The 22,747-nt window shown below is 33.2% G+C and overlaps 2 protein-coding genes and 2 pseudogenes across 4 annotated transcripts; 3 read left to right on the plus strand and 1 right to left on the minus strand.

The window, feature by feature from the left end:
- Window positions 1-636: 636 nt before the first annotated feature.
- Window positions 637-1,572, minus strand: LOC143573157 (uncharacterized). The gene is made up of 2 exons (XM_077058114.1): window positions 1,069-1,572; window positions 637-990 (listed from the first exon to the last, which is right to left on the minus strand). Exons 1-2 carry the CDS (start codon window positions 1,570-1,572, stop codon window positions 637-639), a joined length of 858 nt encoding a protein of 285 aa, XP_076914229.1.
- A 2,410-nt stretch (window positions 1,573-3,982) lies between these two features.
- LOC143573140 (glutathione S-transferase U17-like) lies at window positions 3,983-5,443 on the plus strand. Its single transcript, XM_077058101.1, has 2 exons — window positions 3,983-4,356; window positions 4,924-5,443. The coding sequence occupies exons 1-2, from the start codon at window positions 4,036-4,038 to the stop codon at window positions 5,293-5,295; spliced, it is 693 nt and encodes a 230-aa protein (XP_076914216.1). The 5' UTR covers window positions 3,983-4,035; the 3' UTR covers window positions 5,296-5,443.
- Window positions 5,444-10,885: 5,442 nt separating this feature from the next.
- On the plus strand, window positions 10,886-13,270 carry LOC143573141 (putative GPI-anchored protein At1g61900 pseudogene; annotated as a pseudogene). Its single transcript, XR_013142372.1, has 3 exons — window positions 10,886-11,316; window positions 11,751-12,320; window positions 13,020-13,270. The product of XR_013142372.1 is annotated as a putative GPI-anchored protein At1g61900 pseudogene (transcript).
- Window positions 13,271-16,325: 3,055 nt separating this feature from the next.
- Window positions 16,326-21,835, plus strand: LOC143573151 (glutamate receptor 3.7-like; annotated as a pseudogene). Its single transcript, XR_013142374.1, has 6 exons — window positions 16,326-16,616; window positions 17,366-18,624; window positions 19,173-19,450; window positions 19,877-19,908; window positions 20,187-20,590; window positions 21,414-21,835. The product of XR_013142374.1 is annotated as a glutamate receptor 3.7-like (transcript).
- Window positions 21,836-22,747: the final 912 nt, after the last annotated feature.

A 22,747-nucleotide genomic window follows, 5' to 3' on the forward strand; every position in this document is an offset into this window, starting at 1 on the left:
CCCCTCTTGTTGGGCACATTTTTAAATTGCACACATCGGTGTGAATTAAATCAAGTGTTTCGGTTATTCTTTCAACCGATTTGAAGGATGATCTTGTAAGTTTGGATTCAACACATGATTCGCATTTCGAGTTTGTATCAATGTGGAATGTTGGTATGCTTTTTAATTTAATTAAACGACGAAGTGAATTGAAATTTACATGTCCTAATCTACCATGCCAAACATTTGAATTTAAAGACTCAATAATATAAGCAGAAGTAGATGCCTTATTCATTTCATTTCCAATCACGATTACATCAAGTTTAAACAACCATTGAGGGCATAGACCTTACCAACATACATTCCACGCTTAGTCAAGACAAACTTGTCCGACTCAAACACTAAACGAAAACCAAACTTATTAAGCAACCAACCCGAAACCAAATTCTTACGAATTTCGGGCACATACAAAGTGTTGCTCAAAGTAAGCTCTTTTCCCGAAGTCATCTTCAAGATCACATTCTCTTCACCCTTGATGTCGGCCGTTGCTTGATTCCCCATAAACAACTTAGCATCACTAGCAGCCTCCTTAAAGGTGCTAAAGAGGGTCTTGTCACCACACACATGATGGGTCGCACCCGTATCAATGAACCATCCTTACGGTTTGTCCCCCACAAGATTGATTTCGTCAATCATTGCCGATAGCTCGGTGATCATTGCCACCAACGGTTCACCATTTTCATCCACCATATGCGCACGCTCACGCTTAGGCTTCTTGCATTGGTTCGCACGATGTCCATTCTCATTACAATTGTAACAAACACCTTGGAAGTTTGAAGATTGAGGTTTCTTTTTCACAACCTCCTTCTTCGGTCCAAGGTTCACCTTTCCCTTATTCATTTTACCCTTACCCTTATGCCCCCCCCCCCTAGAAGATTGTCCAAGTTCAGCCATGTTGGCCTTAGCCATTGGCTCCACACGAGCTGATTTTTGAGCCGTTTTATTGTCTTCCTCAATTCGAAGACGAACAATTAATTCATCAATAGTCATCTCCTTTCGTTTGTGCTTAAGATAATTCTTAAACTCAACCCAACTAGGAGGCAACATTTCAATTATGGCTGCAACTTGGAACGTTTCACTAAGTGTCATACCCTCGGCATGAACTTCACGAAGTATAACTTGTAGTTCTTGGACTTGGGTGATCACAGTCTTGGAGTCAACCATTTTAAAGTCCAAAAAACGGGCCACAACAAATTTCTTTGTTCTCGCATCTTCGGTTTTATACTTCTTGTCTAAAGACTCCCATAGTTCTTTGGCAGTCTTTATCCCACAATAGACGTTATACAATGGATCCGCCAAACCATTGTGCACGTAATTGCGACATAGAAATTCAGAATGTTTCCAAGCGTCCAAAGCACTCACACTTTGGGCATCATCTTGGGCAGTGGGTATGGGGGCTGTTTTCTCCAAGAACTGTGCTAAGTTCAAGGTTGTCAAGTAGAAAAACATTTGTTGCTGCCCACCTCTTAAAGTGGACACCCGTGAACTTTTCGGGTTTTTCAGCATGGTTAGCCATTGTGGTCGCTCCCACATTGGCTGGGGTGGTCAAATGGACAGCAGGGGTAGCATTAGAAGTGTTTGGGGTTGGTCCTGTCATTCTTGCACAGAAAACAGACCAAGTTAGTAACTTAGAAAAAAAAATTTAGAAAATTCTGTAATTTGCCAGATAAATTTATCCCGTGCGAGATAGCTTTATCTCGTGCGAGATAACAAAACCAGCCCAAAAAAGGAGCCTTTTCTGATTTCAGAATGCTAAACCAAGAACGAATCTGTCTAAGTCCAACTTTGAAGATCAAATTCTTGATTCAGAGACCAAAACAGAAAAGAAAAACTGTTTTTAAAACATATACTATTTTGAAACAAAACTGGTTTGGATCAAAATAGAATAGTTTCTGAAAATTTAAACAAAGTTTTCACGATAAGCTATCTCGTGCTAGATAGCCAAAAACAGCCCAAAAAGGAGCCTTTTCTTATTTCAGAATGTTAAACCAAGAACGAATCTGTCTAAGTCCAACTTTGAAGATCCAATTCTTGATTCTGAGACCAAAACAGAAAAGAAAAAACTGTTTTTAAAACATATACTATTTTGAAACAAAACTGGTTTGGATCAAAACAGAATAGTTTCTGAAAATTTAAACAAAGTTTTCACGAAACGGTTTTAAAAATATTGTTTTAAGATTGTAGGAACCGAATTCGTGAATTGAGTAAATAAACAGAAAATTAACAAACAGTTTTATTACTCATACAATACAATACAATACAAGAATTTGAAATACAATACAGAATCAAAGAAATAAACAAAATACAATACGAAAAATAATATATATATATATATAAACGGTTTGGCTGAGGATCGTGTTGAACACGGGGCCCTTAAAACAATATTTCGAGTCTCTCAAGAGAACTCGTTGTTTCCCAGGGTACAACAACCGGAGAAGTAGTACTGCCGGAGTTAACCGTAAACCTGAAAAAGGTTCGAATAAAAGAAACCAGAAATGTAGAAGAAGAAGAAGTTGGAAAAACCTTGCAACAATGCTTGTGTTGTGTGTAAGGTTTGGTGTGTGTTACAACTTAGTTTACCTCTCTATTTATAGAGGAAAAACAAGGCACAAGTTTTTCATCCCACCAATGTGAGATACACCACTATAGTATTTTCTTTCAAATACACACAATCACACATCGATATCTCATTCATCAATGTCTATTAATGTGCATTTGTTGTGTCATAACAACCTACTAATGCACACGTAACAAATTTTCCAACATTATGTTTATGAAGAATGCATGTTTTTCTAATTTGAGAACTGATTAGATACATTTGTTTTTAATTGTTCTGACGCTTTTCTTAGTATGGTGGATGTTATAAAATCTTCTATATAATATGTGCAAGGAGACTAGCCTTTGGGTTTATTTAGTCTTCAGTTACAAACTAATTAAACCGAACATTATACCGACCTAAATTATTCAAAACCAAAAAGTGATGCATTCGGTTAAGGCTAGTTCCTCTTTTGCAGGGGGGATTATGTCAAATCCAACTAACCTTGACTCGCGTGGACCGGGACCGTTATCGACTTGAGCAGGCTCGACCCATAGGAGGGCAGAGAGGGCTATAGGCCCAGACCCAATAGTTTTTAAGGCCCACAAAAATTTCTAACATTCATTTATATAATCTAAAAATCCTTATGTTTCAATATATTGACCTAGCTCTACTGGTAAAAACCCTCATCATCTAAAAGTCATACACAGGTTCAACTCTTGCATCTACCTTTTATTTTTTTATTTGTTTAAAGTAACGCTGGATCTCATTAAGTTTTAGGTCCAATGTTCAATATAAACTAAAAATGATAAAGAGCTATTACTTTTTTCATTTTCATTAGTAGGCCCTATGATATGCGTTTAATTCTTATTAGAACTCGTGTTATAGTTATATCATCTTGTTTTATATAAATTTAAAGAAAAATACTTTTTTGATTTAAAACCAAAAAAGATAGGATAATTTCAACATTTGTTTAAGTGTTTAAATTAAACTATTTTGATACTATAGTTGTGTTTTGTTTATTGTTAACATAATTATCGTCGTATTATTTACTTTTTATATAGAAGTTAATTAGTATATATTTTGAAGGCTCATTTTTTACTAGCATCAGGTACTCAAATTTTTAAAGATTTTTAGAGATGACCCTAGACTTGAGCAGGCCTGAAATTGCATACAGTCTATACATAATTTACAATTTTAGGTCGGGAAAAAAAATATATAACTTGAATAGAAAATTTCAGTATATTCTCCAATAAAAACTAATTAGGATTATTAATTAAGCACAATAAATACTCATACCTCAACCAGACAACCAGAAAGAACAAAGGGGCATAAATTTAATTACTCAAATCGTCAGGGTAGTTTTGTCATTTAACTAAAAGGTTAGGTGCATAACTAATTTTATATTGTGTATATATACATAGCCGGCCTATTTCTTCAAACATGCATCATATCTTTCAATGGCTAAAGAGAGTGAAATAAAGCTTCTTGGAACCATTGCGAGTTCGTATGTGAACCGGGTTCAGTTCGCCCTCAACCTTAAGTCAATCAACTACGAGTACATCGAAGAAGATCTTGCTAACAAAAGCAAGCTCCTATTCACATCGAACCCGGTTTATAAAAGAGTCCCGGTCCTTATTCATGGGGATAAGTCTATTTGTGAGTCTCAAGTCATACTCGAGTATCTTGATGACATCCAACCCGATTCGCACCCACTCCTCCCACCGGCCCCTCTAGATCGTGCTAATTGTCGGTTTTGGGCCTCGTATATTGATACCAAGGTACATTTAATAATTAGAGACCCGTTTGTTTTATCAATAATAATATGTTGAGAACTGTTTGAACCCTTCAAATTAATTTTAAACATGTATGGTATTAAAATATTTTGTCTAAGTATCTATGTGTATGTTATCCACTACAAGAACTTTTGTATTAATTAATTTTTTTTCACACAAGAGAGTAGGGAGAAATAAACTTTTTTTTTTTCACTTTTACTTGAAATTTACACATTTTTATATTTGCATTTAAGGCTGATAATTGTATATATGTTCACACGCTAAAACATGTTAATAAAAAAACTGCTGTAAGTATATTTTTATTTTTTAAATAACTGAAATTAGTAAACTCCATCATTTTCCAAATATTAATACATGAAAATTAAAATTGTCTTATAGTCATGACATATAAATTAGTTAGAGTCGCATTTCTAACCTGTTAAACATGTTAAGACACGAATTGTCAACCTAATTTATACGTGTTTATGCGGCTTTGACGATTCTTCATGCAATGTTGGTTTCCTAAAGAACGTGACCATGTATAGATGTATTGATACTAAACATTATGGACAGTTTTTCCCATTGTATGATGAAATGAGGCGAACGAGAAGACAAGCTGGAAAAGAAGCAATAAAGGAGCAAATGATTGAAGCAACACGATTGTTGGAAGAAGCTCTCATCAAGTCTAGCAATGGGAAGGCTTACTTTGGTGGAGATGAAATAGGTTTTCTAGATGTTATGCTTGGAAGTTGTATTAGATGGATGAAATTTATTGATGACCTTAATGATTTCGACACGTTTGATGAAGTTAGAGTCCCGGAACTTGGAAAATGGGCTAAGAACATATCGTCACATGAAGCGCTTAAGAGCGCGACACCAGATAAGGAAACACTCGATGTCTTCTTTGCTGGGGCTAATGCCCACAGACCACCGTATGATGATTAATAAAGTATTAGGAGATGTTTCATGTTTGTTTTCCTTATGCTTGTTGATGTATTTTGTTGAATGTCATTTCATGTTATCAACTTATTATCCTTCAATTTGATTTTAAATATGTGTTATGTTTTATTACAAGATAATAATCTATATGTTTAATTTGTCATGGACTATTGATCTATAAGATGGAGTACGAATCTTCACGGTCCACCCGAATGAATAAAATACTTTCAAATTTTGTTGGCCACACACTTAACCTAATAAGCAACTTTTGCAGTACAATCTGTTTTTGACTTTAAATATTTGTCCCATTATCCTTTACTAATGTCCTCTTATATATGAAGATCGGATGCTTGGAATGTATTGAGCACAACCTCAGCAGGATAATCGATGATTCGACGTGTAGATGTTTAGCTGTGCTTGCACAACGAATGTATCGTTGGTTGCTAGGTATTGCTGCTTGCCTAATGAGTCCAGGCAGGACGAAAGATTGGCTGACTTCCGGGCGTCACACTGAGACTAAAAGATTGACCCGTGACATAATACATAGCATGTGTATGAAAGATAGGGGCCACGTTTTTGGTCTAAAAAGTACACTAGATTTTAATGTACAAGTTGGTTGTTAAAGCATGTATCCGTTCATTAGGAAACGTCCAAGTACTTTTAGATGGACCAGCAACAAAACACTTTTCTATGAATATCTACAAATTATTGACAATGGTACAAGCACTAATGCGGATGGTATAACAACCATAATAATTCACAATGGTACAACCACGCTAACGCACCCATGACTCTATGTTAGTTTTCTAACTATTTTCTTTCAGTGAAGGGGGCATTCCTAACATTACCCGATTTCATCCAATAGTATCCAATTTATAGGGGTTGGTGGTTTCCAAACTACAAAATTCAATTTTCACATGGACTCTTTGGAAAACAATCGAGTATTTTTACTTGATTTCTTTCACTGAATTACTTTGCCGAACCAAAAGGGGCGGTGTTCTAGAGGTACCCAAAGTAATTGATTGGACACGTTAAGAGGGGCACATTACAAATAGAAAGGGGCGGTCTTATTGCTTCTTGGCTTGGCCTTCTGTTGTCTTCCTTTTTGGTTCTGATTGAGTTGATGTCTTGGTGGGACACGTTAAGAGTTCAAACTCATAAGCAAAATTTGATCGGGATGATTATTTTTGTCACTTGGTGGATTATTTAGAGATTCATAAATGACTTGGTATTTGCAAAGACTCGGCATAACAAAGAAACGATATTTGATGAAATTTTACATTTCTCGTTCTTATGGTATAGTAGCAGAAATCGTAAATGTAATATTTCTAGGATCGAGTGGCTTAAGAACCCTCTATTGTATCTGTAATGTTTTGTGTTTTTTTGTTCTAGCTACTTGCTAGGACTATTTTTTTATTTATATATAATACCGTCTTTCCAAAAAAAATTTTGATTGGATTTGTTGACGCTGCCCCTGTCTCCCTTAACTTAGGGGATGTTTGGGATTTGCTTATTTTTACAAACTTATAATTTATAAACTTTTTAAGAAGTAATAAGGTGTTTGAAATTGCTTATAATATGAGATGAAAAGTTTTATAAGTTATACTTTTATAACTTATTAACTTAATAAAAAGTTATAAATAATAACTTTTTAAGCAATTTCAAACACCTTATTACTTCTTAAAAAGTTTATAAATTATAAGTTTGTAAAAATAAGCAAATCCCAAACACCCCTTTAACCTACGCAAAAAGCAATTTGTGTCAAAAAGTTTTATAAGTTATACTTTTATAACTTATTAACTTAATAAAAAGTTATAAATTATAAGTTTGTAAAAATAAGAAATCCCAAACACCCCTTTAACCTACGCAAAAAGCAATTTGTGTCACCTCTCTCGGTATATATATATATATATATAGGAAGCTTCTCTATTAAATTAGGAATATTATTTGCTTTTGTTTATTGTTTCAACGGTGGCGTTTGATGAAAATTTAAGAGGAGAATATTAACTAACTCTCCTTTAATTTTGCTTATCTCTACTATATATAAAGAGTGAGTGAATGACCTCTTAAATTTTAAGAGGTCCAATCAATTATGCAATATGTACAACTATAAATGCTTATATTTTTTAAAATTTGAGGGTATTTAGGTCTTTACACAACATTTATAAAATAACCGTAACTTTTCATTTTAATTTGATAATTACAATAATTACCCTTAAACTTTAAATAATATTTGTAATATCTAAGAATAGTTACACATCTAACCCTCATCTTTATCCAAAAACTTGACAAATTTATTTATGTTCCGTCTATATCTTTAAATATAGTATGTTTTAGAAAAAACTGAACATACCATTATGACGTGCTAATTTTTGTTGACAATTTGATATAAAAAATCTTCCAAACCAATGTGTAAATTATAATGTACAAGTTAATGAAGCATTAAAGTACAACTTATATATGCAACTATAAACTTATAAATATTTTACATTCTCTACCCATATAGCTACAATTATTACCCTTAAACTTTTTATGACTTTTATAATATTTAGGAATTGTTGCATATATTGCCCATCATATTTTGCCAATAATTTGACAAATTTATAAATTTACTTTTTCCCTCAATGTCTTTAAATATATTATGTTTATAAAAGAACCAAAACCTATATTACGACGTGCATGTTTTTGTCGTTTAGATACCAGCGTGTAGATTATAATTTACAAGTCAATGAAGCATTAAAGTATAACTTATATATGCATTATGAACCTATAAAATGTTTAAATATATAAAGATGCCCTTTGTTTCACTTTATCAAATTAGAATTTTCAAAACCAGTCTTCCCATTTATGTAATTTAATTTACAAAATAAAAAGAAATAAGTCAACTCCAGTTAATATTATTTTGGATATGAGTTGTAATTCTTTTGGTGACATATACATTTATGGGTGTCAAAAAACCCTGTGGCTCGCCCAACACTCGGAAAAAAATCGCTCGAAAAAGGTTGATTAGAAATCTTGTCGGGCCGGCTCATTTTGTAATCGAATCTAGGTGGCTCGGCTCGATAGATCGATAATAACAAACTAATATAAATATAAATAAAAAATATAGCATAATGCCGAGAAAAATATAACATTATGTTGAGTAACATAACACAATATTAAGAAAAAAGACACTATCAATGACGAAAAAAAACAATGATATTTTTTTCAACATTTTTTTTTTTTGAGAATGAGGAAGACGGGATGAACATTTTTGGTTTTTTTGTTTACCTTTTTTCGCTTTTTATTTAAATTTTGAGTGATGAGTTTTTTTATTATATTCTTTATTCTTTTTCTTTCTCTCTCTAATTTTTATAATTTTTTTAGGGTTTTTTTTATGAGCACAAATCTTTTTCATCTTTCTCAATTTTATCTCTTTTTCGTAGAATAACTGAACATGTATGGATAAATACTATACACTATATCATGAGAGGATTAATAAACTAACATAAACAAGTATCAAATTGCAAATTCTTACCGCCGCAGCATCGCGCGGGTTTCATACTAGTTTGCTACTATGCTTGAGCTGTTTCTTTTAATTCATTTTCCTTTCCTCGGCAGCCCAACCGCTTGGCCCATGCTCAACAAATCCAGCCCAATTTCTTTTGATGTTGCAGTCCATATCAAAACTCAAAACTCACCATGTGAGCCTAATTTATTTTTATCTTTTTGTCAACAACTGCGGGATTTGAAAACCCTTGTCATTTAGGAAAGCAAAACCTTTCTTAACTCTGACATATCAATAGGCTAAAGGCCTTTGGTTTAGAGGTGCACGAAAAATCTGTACCCGAAACCGGACCTGAAAAAATACCCGAAATTGTTATTTTTTTATACCCGGGTATTCTATACCCGAAACCGGAACCGACCTTGCCCGTAGGGTATGAATAGGGTATGCCTTTTGAGCTCAATATCCGTACCCGATTTGTACCCGTAAATACCCGGAACCGGTCATACCCTATACCCGGTTGTACTCGATGCCCGATACCAATTTTCTAATACCCGAAATTATACATGAGTTTTTTATAGTATATTTTTATGTTTATTTCACGACTTTTTTGTTTAAGTTTTTTTAAAAATGCATATTATTAAGTAGTATTTATAGTGATCATGACGCGTAGATAGCGTTTGCACCAAATGAGATTCAATCCTTAGACTGCCATATTATGTGGGAGTTAATTGCCCCTCTAGTTACTGCTTGGCCAACCCCTACTGTCACAATCTTATGGGTTCCCATGGTAGATGTTTGTTTAGGTTATTTGGCATAAAAAGCACAAAAATTTACAGTTATTATTGATGTCTTCAATTGATAGATCATAGATGTGTGTATAGATTTGAAGCTTTTGTTTAAAGCTCAAATAGTACGAATGATCTTAAGAAGTAACCCTTGTATCCGAGCGACTAAACTCTCAAGAAAGTCGAATGAGAGTTGATATTATGAATCAAACAAAATATATATGTTCCTTTTTGTTGACATATGGCACTACATATAAAGATTTTTACTACCAATTTGGACGTTATATTGCCTTCCAGATATATGAGATTATGTAGACAGCAAATTAACGGAATCTAGAGGGGTTGCTAGAAAACTCTGCTATCTCAACATACATGAATCTCGTAATTATACGTGGATGTTGTGTACTTACTTTCATGGTGATTATAATGTTACATAATTACTTTAATTTCTTATTATAAGGATGCATAATTATATACATGTGTCACGTAATTATACGAGAAAATACACCACTCGCTTAAAGCGAACATGTTGCGTCCTGATTGCTTCGTTTACACTTCAAATGTTAAATAATTTTCCTGTTATCCTGTTAATGAAGGCTTTGTCTTTCAAGATTGTAAGGATCTAAATCTTGTGGTTCTCTCTCTCTCTCTCTCTCTCTCTATATATATATATATATATATATATATATATATATACACACATAAAACTTTACTCTTCGAAAATGATATCATTTAGAATGATTGAAGAAACCCGCATCTAGATGAATGATTTTTTAAGTCAGTCACCACATACTTAAAATACAAAATTTGGTTTTGTTCCATTTACAAATTCAATGAACCCGAACTTGCGGGCTTAAGAAGTCCAAAACCATAAGTGGAAGCAAGCTTATTTTGTTGAAAATTCTGGATTAAGGTCAGTTTTTTATTAATAAATTTAAAACATAATTCAAGTCAAATAAAATGATTATTTTTATTAATTGACTTATTGATCTCACATCTAACATAATATATTTATAAAAAAACAAATGATACACAATAACTAAATTAAAAAAATCAGCTACAAAAAAAAAATTATAAGCAGAGTTACTTCAATCTTTTTTTTATTATTATTTTGATTACAATATACCCCATTTTTTTTAATTTAAAATACTGAAAAGGTGATTTCAATTTCGGCAGAAATGCCGGCACACGCATCGCACGTGACCCATCCTTGCATTTGAAGTCATTGACTGATCACTGATTTCCCTCCTTCCGTGTGAAACAAACAAACGCCCAAAATCCGCCATTCAACACCACCACACACACATATGTGTTTGTGTGTATATATAGTTACAGTTCATGATCTCAGGAAATGATGGATCGAGTGCGTACAAGTAATTATCGACACCTAATGCTCCGATTCACATTGCTACTGCTTCTTGTCCGTAAGTTCAATTCTATGATGCTTGTGTTTTGATCATTAAAGTTCAATCCGTGTCTGGTGTTACCAAATTTTGACATCTAGATGGTGGATTATTTGAGAGTGATTAAATGTTTGAAGTTGTTTATTAGAACTAACTTATTATTTTACATTTGGATATGTAGACATATATGAGTCGTATAGCACAATAATTAGTTCTAATATACCACGATTAAACATTAAGGAGTCTCAGTCACCCGTTGAGCCTCCTGATTTGGATCATCAACGTGTTCTTCCCCTACTCGCGCCTTCACCTTTGATGCCGTTTACAAATGTCGGTGTTCCAAAACTTTCAGGTATTTTTGCACCTCATTTTAGTTTAGTCCTTATGATTATGATCCAAGAAATATTGGGAAAGTAGGTTTAGTTGTTTGATACATCTAATTTGAAACAAAGAGTTGACTATTTTGACTCAACTGACTCGAATGAGTCGTTTTAGGTTATGTTTATCTCGAACGAGCTCAATAGGTCAAATAAAGGATTTTGCTAAGACATATGTGAAGCATTGTAATTCTTCAAAAAACTATTTTAATGAATACAACCTCCTAAATCGTTTTAAAAAGTTAAGATTTTCATTTTACTATTTGGATCTTGTAAATGTAATCAACACATCAATTAATCAATTCCTATTTAAAAGAATGTTTAGTCAACCCATTTACTGAAATGATTGACCTTTTGACCGCTTACGGTTTATTTGAACGTTACATGAGTTGTAATTTAAACGTTTCAGGAAAGTGTCCATTGAACTTTTCAAACGTCGAAAGCATCATAACCACAACCGCAGTCGATTGTTGGGGTCCACTAGCACCGTATCTAGCCAATGTAGTATGTTGCCCTCAACTAGATGCCACAATAAACATCCTTATAGCCCAATCCAGTCTCTCTAGCGGAAACCTCACCATTAACGACATGCACGCCAAATATTGCCTCTCGGACATCACGCAACTCTTGGAAGCTCAAGGCTCCTATAACCATCTTCCTGAAATATGCTCAATCAACCCCACAAACCTCACTCGCACTTCTTGCCCATTGGTAGATCTTAGAGATATTGAAAACACTTTGAACAATTCTAGAGTTATTGAATCTTGTAAAATAATTGATCCTGTGAAAGAATGTGGGAATAAAGTTTGTGAAAGTGCTATAATGCATGCTGCGGTGAATATGGCTTCAAAGAATTATGGCGTGCCGGATGTGATTGATGATTGTAAGAAGATTGTGGTTCGTTGGCTTGCAAGGAAACTCGAACCTTCTGATGCAAGTAAGGTTTTGCGAGGAGTTTCTAGTTGCAAGATTAATAAAGGTAATGATGTCTCCTAAATATGAAACTGCTCAAGAAGGTAACCAACTTTGCTTCAGTTTATATTTTAGGAAACCAAAACACTATGCAAGCATGGAACTCGTGGAAGGGTTAACATGAACACGACTCGTTTGACCTGATATCATTTTGTTTTTACATGCCAGACTTAAAATGAGAAATTTACAACCGAAAATACAAATTTTGACACCAAAAAAAAAACACCCTATAAGATTAAACTATAAAACTTATGATCAGTTTTTTATTAATCTTAAAATTGTGGCATAAAATACCCAACTAGTTTAGGTTATGACAAAGTTATATAATACAATAGGTTACCCCTCGAACATGGCTAACACGCACCTGACTCATTTAGTTAATTTAATTCGGGTTTGGCTTGAAACGTACTGGCCCGAACACATCTTAGACTAAACCAAAACCGTATGTTAGTTTTGTGTCATGACATAAATTTACACGCTTGCTTACAACGATTGAAAGTTACCTTTAAACTTTGAATGTAAAAGAGAGATTTATATTATTATGACATTTCTAGTATGTTACAATCACGGTAATTTACCGCTAACCTTGATTTAAAGATAACAAAGTTGACTGCTGAATTCAAAATTAGATATAAGTTGGTTACCTTTTAATGCACTTAACCGTATTCAGTGTCCTCTTTTTAATGATAAAATCTTTTCGGTCTAGTTTGCCCGCTTGTGTTTCCCGACATGAGCAACGTTTCAAAAGAATGCGGAAAGGTGATTAATAACCAAACAACTTGTTGTGATGCCTTGGAGCATTACTTTACTCAGTTGCAAGATCAAAGCTTCATTACAAACTTGCAAGCCATAAGTTGTGCTTCTTCTTTAGCTGCTAGCTTGCAAAAGGCTAACGTCACGCTTAATGTTTATGACATTTGTCGTGTAAAGCTCAAAGATTTCTCTCTCCAAGGTTAACTTTCCTCGTACCTCCCAACATTTCTTGTGTTTTATGATATGTCTAGACCGTTTTAATTAACAGTTTTATAGTTGGTGTTGTTATGTGGTGTTTTGATGTTGTCAATCGTGGAATTGGTACTTGCTATACAACAGTTGGGTCACAAGGTATGTATGATTTTTGGAAATAATACGTGTCAGATTTGAGGTGTCAATTTTGACTCATTTACTTATGAAGGGTCCATTCATGTTGTGTTTTTCCTGTAATGGGTCAAATTGATTGAATAAAACAAAAAGTCAATTATTTAATGAAAGTTCAGGTTAGCGTATGCGTACTCACTTTTATCATTGTTTGTAACAAACTAATTTTATGACAATTATGGTTTTTTGGCAGTTTAATCTAATCTCATATTATCTTTTTATTAGACTCTGGTTGTTTGTTTCCAAGCTTGCCTTTCGATGTGACGTATGATCAAACTTCAGGAATCGACTTTAGATGCGACCTTAATGACAATGTTGCAGCACCATGGCCACGCTCTTCATCTAATCCAAGTAGGTTTACTTGTTCGTCCAATAGTTTAAAATTCGTGTACCATTCTACATGCATGATATCATATTTACTCTTTCAAAACTAAAATGTCATATTTATCTATTTAAAGTAAACAAATTTTAATCCGTTAAGAATATATGATTTCCACAGGCACAGATCTTCCAGCACTTCCTAAAGCAACATCATATCAGAAGGGTGAGCTTAGTCGTCTTTAACTTATAAATTAACTAATTAATTTCTTACTTCTTTTTATTATTAATTAATTTTTTATATACCAATATATTTTACAGGGCTGCAGGATAATGTTTTTTTCATTTCAACTTTGTTGATGCTTGCCATGTTCATTTGATGCTCAAGTTAGAGTCATTCCAACACAGTGACATACAGCTAGCAACCACGAAAGCTAATTTGGGCATGAAATCGCGAGTTACATGGTTAGTTGGGTATATAAACCCACACTTATGTGTATGATGTATCATAGTATTGTTTTTAGTGTAAGCAAATAAACAATTGTCATCTTGTGCATTAAGAATGGCTGTTCAGAGTAAAACTCACAAATGTAAAATAATCTTGGGAAACAAAACTAAGTTAACAAAATGGACTCGTAAAAGGCCAAAGCTTCATGAAGAGGGGAGTTGTGAATTTACTCGTGATGTTGTCGTTGTGGATTCTTTTATGTACATTTCTTTGTGTGAAGGGATTGTAAACGTTTGTGAAATGGCCGCGAAGAGCTCATGAAATCATTGTGAAAATTTAGTGAATTTTTTTTTAAAGTACAAATAACATGAAGAAAAAGTTTTTGTTCTAAATTGTTAATGAGCGTATCTTATGTACGTATATTTTTAATAAAAGTTTTAGACCTTCATGACTTTTAATGTGCCTAAGATGCTCTATACACCTGCTACAAATGCACATCATGTTTTAAGACTAAAGGCATATGTATGCGAACTTTTTGAATATTTTTGAATAGAATCAATGGTAAAGTAATCCGAATATTAACACCAATTCTAATTTATGTTTCCATTGGAGGTGATCAATTAACGACCCGGATCAAACAAAAAATGATTGTTCATTTATTTTCTTTCTTCCAAAAACTTATTTTTACCGTTAGATTTCAGTTATATTGACGTTTCAGACTTCAGTTACATTCACCACTGTCTATGAAAAACTGAGCTGCACGGAATTGACCTACCACATATGCTTGACCACACAGCCAAACCAAACCACCTTGTGTCATCAAATGTACCGACAAAGGGATACCTAAAGAAGACATTATTGAGTTATAAAACTCTTCCTTTCTCGATAAACGTTTCAGCTTTTCACATCAGATACGACATTTCTTACTTGGGTGCCACATTAAAGACAACAATATTCTTCAATAAAACAAACAGGGTGGGTGAGCCACCCGTATAGGGTATGACTCTCTGCCTCCCTGGTGCAATAGAAATAGTGAAATACTTTCCCTCAATTCCATTAATCACTTGTAAGACTATAATCGAATATTTTTTTACTCTCCCATAATCTCATACTATTTGTTTCTTTAATCAACACAACTAATCAGTTAACAATAACTCATAACTGAAAACTTTGATTTCTACGCGTTTATAGCACAAAGCCCAAACCAACCCACACACCCCAAGTTTCAACCTATTCTTTTTATAATACATGATATAAAAAAAAGTTGTTAAAATTATTAATTATTATAAATAAAAGTCTAAGTAACCATGACTATAGTATTTCTTCATGCTTTCCTTGCCTTTATTGTAAAACAAACATATTTCCCCATGTTTTGATCGCCTTTATTCTAACAAATATATATAACTATCTTTTGAACCGTGTATTACACGGGATTTATAAAATAATAAATATAAAAAGATCCATAATATGAATGAATGAAAAATTATAGATAAAAAGAAGATAAAATATATAGTACAAACAATAAGAAGTATAGAATCTCAAATTTAAAAATTCGATTTTTTTATATACAACATTTGCAAAAATTATTTTGACCAATTACCTGTGGATAACTATGATAATGAGATGAGAGATTAAAGTATTAAAATAGAAATTATAACTCATTTCTTAAAATTGTTTTGTCCCATGACCCATGGATAGATAGGATAAATAAGATGAGAAATTAGAGAATTAAAAATTAAATTATAATCCATTTGACAAAATTATTTTGACCCATGAGTAATGAATAGTTAGGATGAGTGAAATGAAAGATTAGAGAATTAGAAAGAAAATTATAACCCATTTGTTAATATGGTTTTACTTCATAATTCATGGATTGGTAAGATGAATGAGAAGAGAGATGAAGCTAAAAATGAATGTGGAACTGGCAAATCATCCTTATTATTTTCTTTTAGTATAGTTAGATTAGATTAGATTAGACTAGAGTATATATCCAATGGACTCCTAGGCGACTTTATTCTTATCTTACCATCATTATCATTCAAACACACACACCCACCATTAAAAAACACTTTTAACTAATCTAAAACATACTTTAGCTTCTTCAACCCCACTCTAATATCTAATTTCATGTCTAATCTCTGATGCTTGCTTTTCAATGGGTTCCACTGTGCTATTATTATTACTCCTTATTATTGTCAACAGTACTTGTGCTTACTCAAAACCACCACCTGCTTTTGTAAATGTTGGAGCTCTATTTTCATTTGATTCAGTCATCGGTAAAGCTGCAAAGGTAGCCATGGAAAGAGCTGTGGTTGATGTGAATAAGGATTCTGAATGGTACTCATATGAGGTTAATCATGGAGGATTCTAATTGCAGTGTCTTCAAGAGCTCAATTGGAGGTATGCTTATATAATATTATATAATATATTTGATTAATTATCAATTTATTATGTTAGGTTTAGGTCCTTGATAGAGTTTTAAGTTAGGCTTTTTGCTGTTGTTATTAGCTTTTGGATATTAATTAATAGCTTAGATTTTTAATAAGCAGCTCTTTAGCCCAAGGGACAAGGGTAGAGCCGTAGAGTTAACTTAGGGTATGAATTATTGTTTTTTTTTCTGAAGAACAAGATAAGCCATTTATTTTTTAATATTTAAAATATAGGAAAATGATTAATATTTAAAATACAATGCTTTATTTATTTCTTGAAATAAATGTATATGAACAGATTCCTGTTTATTTGTAGAACCCACATGTGTAGGTAAATGCTTAAGAATTAAAAGAAAAATATATGAACACGTTAGTTAATAGTTGCTTTTATTTACGTAGCATACGCATTTGTATGTATAGTAATCTTAAAAAATATGATGCATTGATATAAAAGTTTAAACTATTTAGGCCTGTGCTTTTTGTTCTCGCTATAATATAGTTAAACATAGTCAATTAGTCATCTATGATTAAAGGAATTTAAACCTAGTGGTGACTAGTTATCTCTGATTATATATGTTAATACATAGTTAAACATAGTCAATTAGTCATAATGTCATTTTCTTGTCAATTTATGTTATAACATATGAACTGTCTTTTGTATTCTCATGTGTCTGCAACTTAAATTTACCGAATAAAGTTTCTCGAAAACATTTTTATCAGCATTTCAGATGCTCGAGAAAGACGTTGTAGCAATAATCGGGCCACAATCATCAACGGTGGCTCACATGATATCCCAAATTGCAAACGGTGTTCAAGTACCTATAGTATCATACGCTGCTACAGACCCCACTTTATCTTCCCTCCAATTCCCTTATTTCTTTCGAACTACACTAAGTGACGCGTATCAGATGGCAGCCATGGCTAATTTGATCGACTTTTACGGGTGGAAAGAAGTGATCGCAATTTACACAGATGACGAGTATGGAAGAAATGGTGTATTTTCATTAGATGATGAGGTGGAAAAAAGAAAGTCAAAGATTTCATATAAGTTAGCTTTGCCCGTTAATTATAACGTTGATGACGTCACTAATGTGCTTAACGGGTCAATCCCGCTTGGTCCTCGTGTTTATATCATTCACATTAATCCCGATCCCACATTGAAGTTTTTCCAAGTGGTGAATAAGCTTAATATGACAACTAGTGATTATATATGGTTAACAACTGATTGGCTTTGTACGACTTTATCCTCATTTACATCAAAAAACCATCCGTTTTTAAAAGTTGTCGAGGGCGTTGTTGGTATTTGTCAACATACTCCACAAGTATTACCGGATGAGAATGTCTACGCGTCGTATACGTATGATACCGTGTGGACCGTAGCACACACGATTGACACTTTTCTTAATCAAAAAAATAATTTAACATTCACGATTGTTGGGTCACAATTCGGGAAACTCAAGATTTTTGATGATGGGAAGCAGTTTGTGAAGATATTATCCGAGACAAATTTTAACGGTTTGACAGGTCGGATTCGTTTTGACGGAGATAGAAACTTGATCCCATCTGGCTATAAAGTTTTTAACATGGTCAAATTGGCGGTTTGTGATGTGGGTTATTGATCAAACCACTCGGGTCTGTCAGTCAAACCACCCGAGTTTCTGAAAGTGGATAAAACGAACTCTTCGGTTTCAAATGATGAACTTGGTGTGATTACTTGGCCCGGTGGGAAAACGGATCGGCCTCGTGGATGGGTTATCGGTGATACTGAACGGCCGTTAAGAATTGGGATACCCAAACGGGCTAGCTTTGTTGAATTTGTGACGGAGTTAAGTAATCATACGATTGAAGGATACTGTATTGATGTGTTTAAGGAGGCACTTAAGTTAGTTCCTTATGAACTCCCTTATAGATTCGTGCCATTTGGAGATGGCATTACCAACCCGAGTTATGATGAGCTTGTGAGGCTCGTTATGGATGATGTAAGTATAATATTGATTAAATCTTATTTTTATGATAATCAGTTAATTTTCATTCATGGCTCCAATATTACCTGTCCATAATCAATTTTACACGAGCTGTAAAACTGATTGTCTGGTGGTATCAGACTATCAGATTTTCATTTGTTCCATTAAAGTCACTCAAATATTATGCAATTATCAAGTTACTATGATGTGGCAGATGATAACTTTTTTCTTTTTTTCTAATGCCAATGTGGATTATATAAAAAGTGACGTGGCATGTTTAATTAAAAAAATAAATTCATTTTCTTCATTTTTTAATTTAGAAAAATAGTCATTTGTTATATCTTATAAGTCTAAAAACATGTCATTTTTTATTATTCAAACTCAAAAAATAGTATTTTACTCTTTTGTTTCTACTTAAACAGAAAGAGTTGTTTATGTGTCACTTTTTATCTATCAATTTATCATACAATAAGAATTCATCAAACACTTAAATGTTAACATACGAGCATTTGAAGTGCGCATTATTACAACTAACTAATTAAATTAATTTTGTTTATTAACAGACATTTGACGGGGCGGTTGGAGATATTGCAATTGTGACAAACAGAACTAGGATTGTTGACTACACACAGCCTTATGCTACAACCGGTCTTGTGATAGTGGTTCCTATTAATAATTCAAAAGCGAGCACTTGGGTGTTTCTTAGACCGTTCACTGTAGAAATGTGGTGTGTCACTGCAGCGGCTTTCGTGTTAATTGCTCTTGTTATTTGGCTTCTTGAACACCGTGTTAATGATGATTTTAGGGGCCCGCTTAAGAGACAACTCGTAACAATCTTCTTGTAAGTTCTTTCTTTATGTATTATTTCGATCTGTTTACTTGTAAATATGTCGATTTGACTATTTGGGTTGTTTTTATCTCAAGTTGATAAAAAAAGGAGTACATTTCTTCACTTTTCGTTCTTGAACTAATGATATAACAAGAAATATCCTTTATGTTTACGTGTTGTAACAGATTTCGTCCTATCAACTAACAGTCATTAAAGTGTAATTTACTCAAAATGTTTGATCAGACAAAATTTAACGCCTATTAGTCGAAAGGACAAAATTAGTATTAAAAACATAAAACAAAAGTTTGTGTGGCAACCCTTCCCGCATCATTTTGACCCGCTACCCAACCCGCCTGACATCACCATCTTGCCACTTCTGATATAAGCAATGTGTTGAAATAGTTGAATGATGCTGACCTACAGTTATTTGTTTTTCAGGTTCAGTTTCTCGACTCTGTTCAAGAGAAATCGTAAGTGTTTCTTAATCTTTGAGTTTTTATGTAAATTGATGATGCGGCATTGGTTATGACATGCTAGCGTTGCACACATCAAATGCCTCATATGCTATAAATGTTTCTTAAAAAATAGTTACAACTTTGAATAGAAATGATCCTTTTTATTATGTTTAATAATAATTATATCAAATGTCACTGTTGTTACATGTGTAACCTTCATTAAAACATGCATTATCTTTTAATTCTATAAGCAACTTATAGTTATCATTGTTAATCGCATGTTAAAATTGCAGAGGAAGATACAATTAGCCCGCTTGCACGATTGGTAATGGTGGTATGGCTATTTTTATTAATGGTAATAACAGCAAGCTACACCGCAAGCTTAACATCAATCCTCACGGTTGAACAACTTCCATCACCTATCACGGGAATAGATAGTTTAGTGGCTACTCGTTTGCCAATCGGGTACCAAGTTGGATCATTCGCGTATACTTATTTGGCCGAAAGTCTTTTTGTGCCTAGATCTACCCTTGTTCAACTCGGGTCACCGGATGAATATGAAAAAGCGTTGCGGTTGGGCCCATATAATGGTGGTGTGGCTGCTGTTGATGAGCTTCCTTATGTTGAGTTGTTTCTTTCGGATTGGGATGATTTTGCGATTGTTGGTCAACCGTTTACAAGAAGCGGCTGGGGATTTGTAAGTAACTTAATAGCTAATTGGTTGCATAGTTTTAGCCTATTTCTGTTTCTTGTTTACAGCAAGGTATTTTTTGGGTTGATAACATCAAAATGAAACTTACTTTGACCATTTTAGCATTCCATGACATTTAAAAAGATTGGTGCCAACTCATCACCATTCTAACTGTCACAAGGGGTCACTTACATATTAGGGGTGTAGACCGGTTTTGGGCTCAAACCGAACCAGAAACACGAAAATTCGTTTTTTGAAAGCTGTTCGATTTTAGTTTTCGGTTTTCATAATGGGTTTTGTTTCAGTTTTTGGGTTTTTGAGAACCATTCGGTTTCGGTTTTTTCGGTCTTCAATTTTCACGTGGGTTTGGTTTCGGTTTTATCATTTGGACTTGAAACTTTTGAGCCGAGAAAAAAGGCCCAAAATAATGAATTTGGCCCTGAAATTTCATTTTTGTTAATTAATTTGTTATTGCACATTTGAAACTAAAGTTTTTGGGCTACACCATTTATTAATTTTTTTATAAATTATTTTCGGTTCGGTTTTTAGTTGATAGACTAGAAAAGAAATCTTTTTTTTAACATACAAATGACAGAAAAGTGCAAATAAGTTACATTTTAGTGTAATTATAAGGGATTACTATTAACCTTTATTTTTTCTTTTACTTAGATAGCAACCTGCTTTCAGAAAACTCACATTTATAACAACTTGTGAAACTAGTTGTTTCCTTGTAACCACCCTTAGCTGATCTATCAGTTTTTGGATGACCTGTCACCAAATAATCCACATCAGCAAATTATATGTTCATTGTTTTTTTATCAAATATCAGGCATTCAAGAGAGACTCGCCTCTCGCAACCACACTATCCTTAGCAATCACACAACTTTCCGAAAACGGAAAGCTTCAAGAAATCCACGAAAAATGGTTTTGCAAGAAGGGTTGTTCGAGTAGCGTGGGCCGTGAAACCGAGCATAATCAGCTTCAAATGAGCAGTTTTTATGGTTTATACATGATCTGTGGGATCTTTTCACTCACTGCTTTCGTTTTGTTTTTATTACAAACTGTTCGTCAATATATTTATTATAAACAAAAGCAGATGTTAGACGCGAGCTCGCCGACGTCATCATCACGCAGGGGTTGCTATGGTGTGCTGTTTAATTTTTGTGATTTTATTGATGAGAAAGAAGAGGCCATCAAGAATATGTTCAAGAAAGATGATGGTAATCCACAAGGTTCTTACACTGTTTAATGTTATTTGATACTAGGTAGGTGTGGTGGTGTATGTATGTATGTGTGTATACCTTGAATATTAACATGATATAGTATTATAGTTAATAGTTTCATCAATAATTTATAAAGAACTGTGAATATTATTAGTATGCATGATATGATATGTATCAAGTATTTTCCATTATTGTATAAAGAAATGAATGTAATGGATTTGAGATATGATGAATGAATTCCTCTATTCAAAATTCAATCTATTAATTAAGTTGTTTTGTTAGCTTATTTGATGAGTAATTAATGTTCATTCAAATTTGTCTAAGATAAGATTTTTTTTTAAAGTTTAAATAGACTATTATATATATAGGGATTTGATCAAATACAAATGAAATTAACGTATTAAACGTGAGAATCAATTAGAGTAATTATATATACAATTTGAGTAATTATGTAAACACTCTATGGTATAATTACATAATTACTCTACTTGATTTTCACGTTTAGCATTTTAATTTCATTTGTACGTTAACTTTCTCCAATATATATAAGTCTAACGTGAGAAAGAAAATTGGAGAATATAATGTTAAAAAAAGAAACTCTTAACTATGTATTAATATTTGTAGTATAGAGGCAAAAGTTCAAAGGTCTCTACTCTTGTTCTGGTTTTTGTTCTTCAATTTGGTTTTGCGAATATGTGGAGAGAAGATGCTTTTGAACAACAAAATGTGACTGGTATACTCTACCTAAGGATAGTAATTGCAATTTTATAAAACTGTAAAAATTAACCTTAATGAGTCTTCGAACCCATGACTTGTTAGATAGATGACAAGGAATTTACCACTGCATTTAATATTGATACAGCATGTTCCATCTTTTATTTTTATGGAGTCTTTGAAAATTTAACATATAATCTCTACAAAAAAGTTTTTAAAAAACATT

This window comes from Bidens hawaiensis, unplaced genomic scaffold, assembly GCF_021521415.1.
Source record: "Bidens hawaiensis isolate Kalapana, Puna unplaced genomic scaffold, B.hawaiensis_p1.1 tig00026215_1, whole genome shotgun sequence".
NCBI classification, from domain to species: Eukaryota; Viridiplantae; Streptophyta; class Magnoliopsida; order Asterales; family Asteraceae; genus Bidens; species Bidens hawaiensis.

Coding starts and splice junctions, on each gene's coding strand:
- LOC143573157 (XM_077058114.1), bottom strand. CDS start 1,572: ATGTGGGAGCGACCACAATGGCTAACCATGCTGAAAAACCCGAAAAGT. Junction 991..1,068: donor AAATGTTGCCTCCTAGTTGG/GTTGAGTTTAAG, acceptor CTTCGAATTGAG/GAAGACAATAAAACGGCTCA.
- LOC143573140 (XM_077058101.1), top strand. CDS start 4,036: ATGGCTAAAGAGAGTGAAATAAAGCTTCTTGGAACCATTGCGAGTTCG. Junction 4,357..4,923: donor CCTCGTATATTGATACCAAG/GTACATTTAATA, acceptor CATTATGGACAG/TTTTTCCCATTGTATGATGA.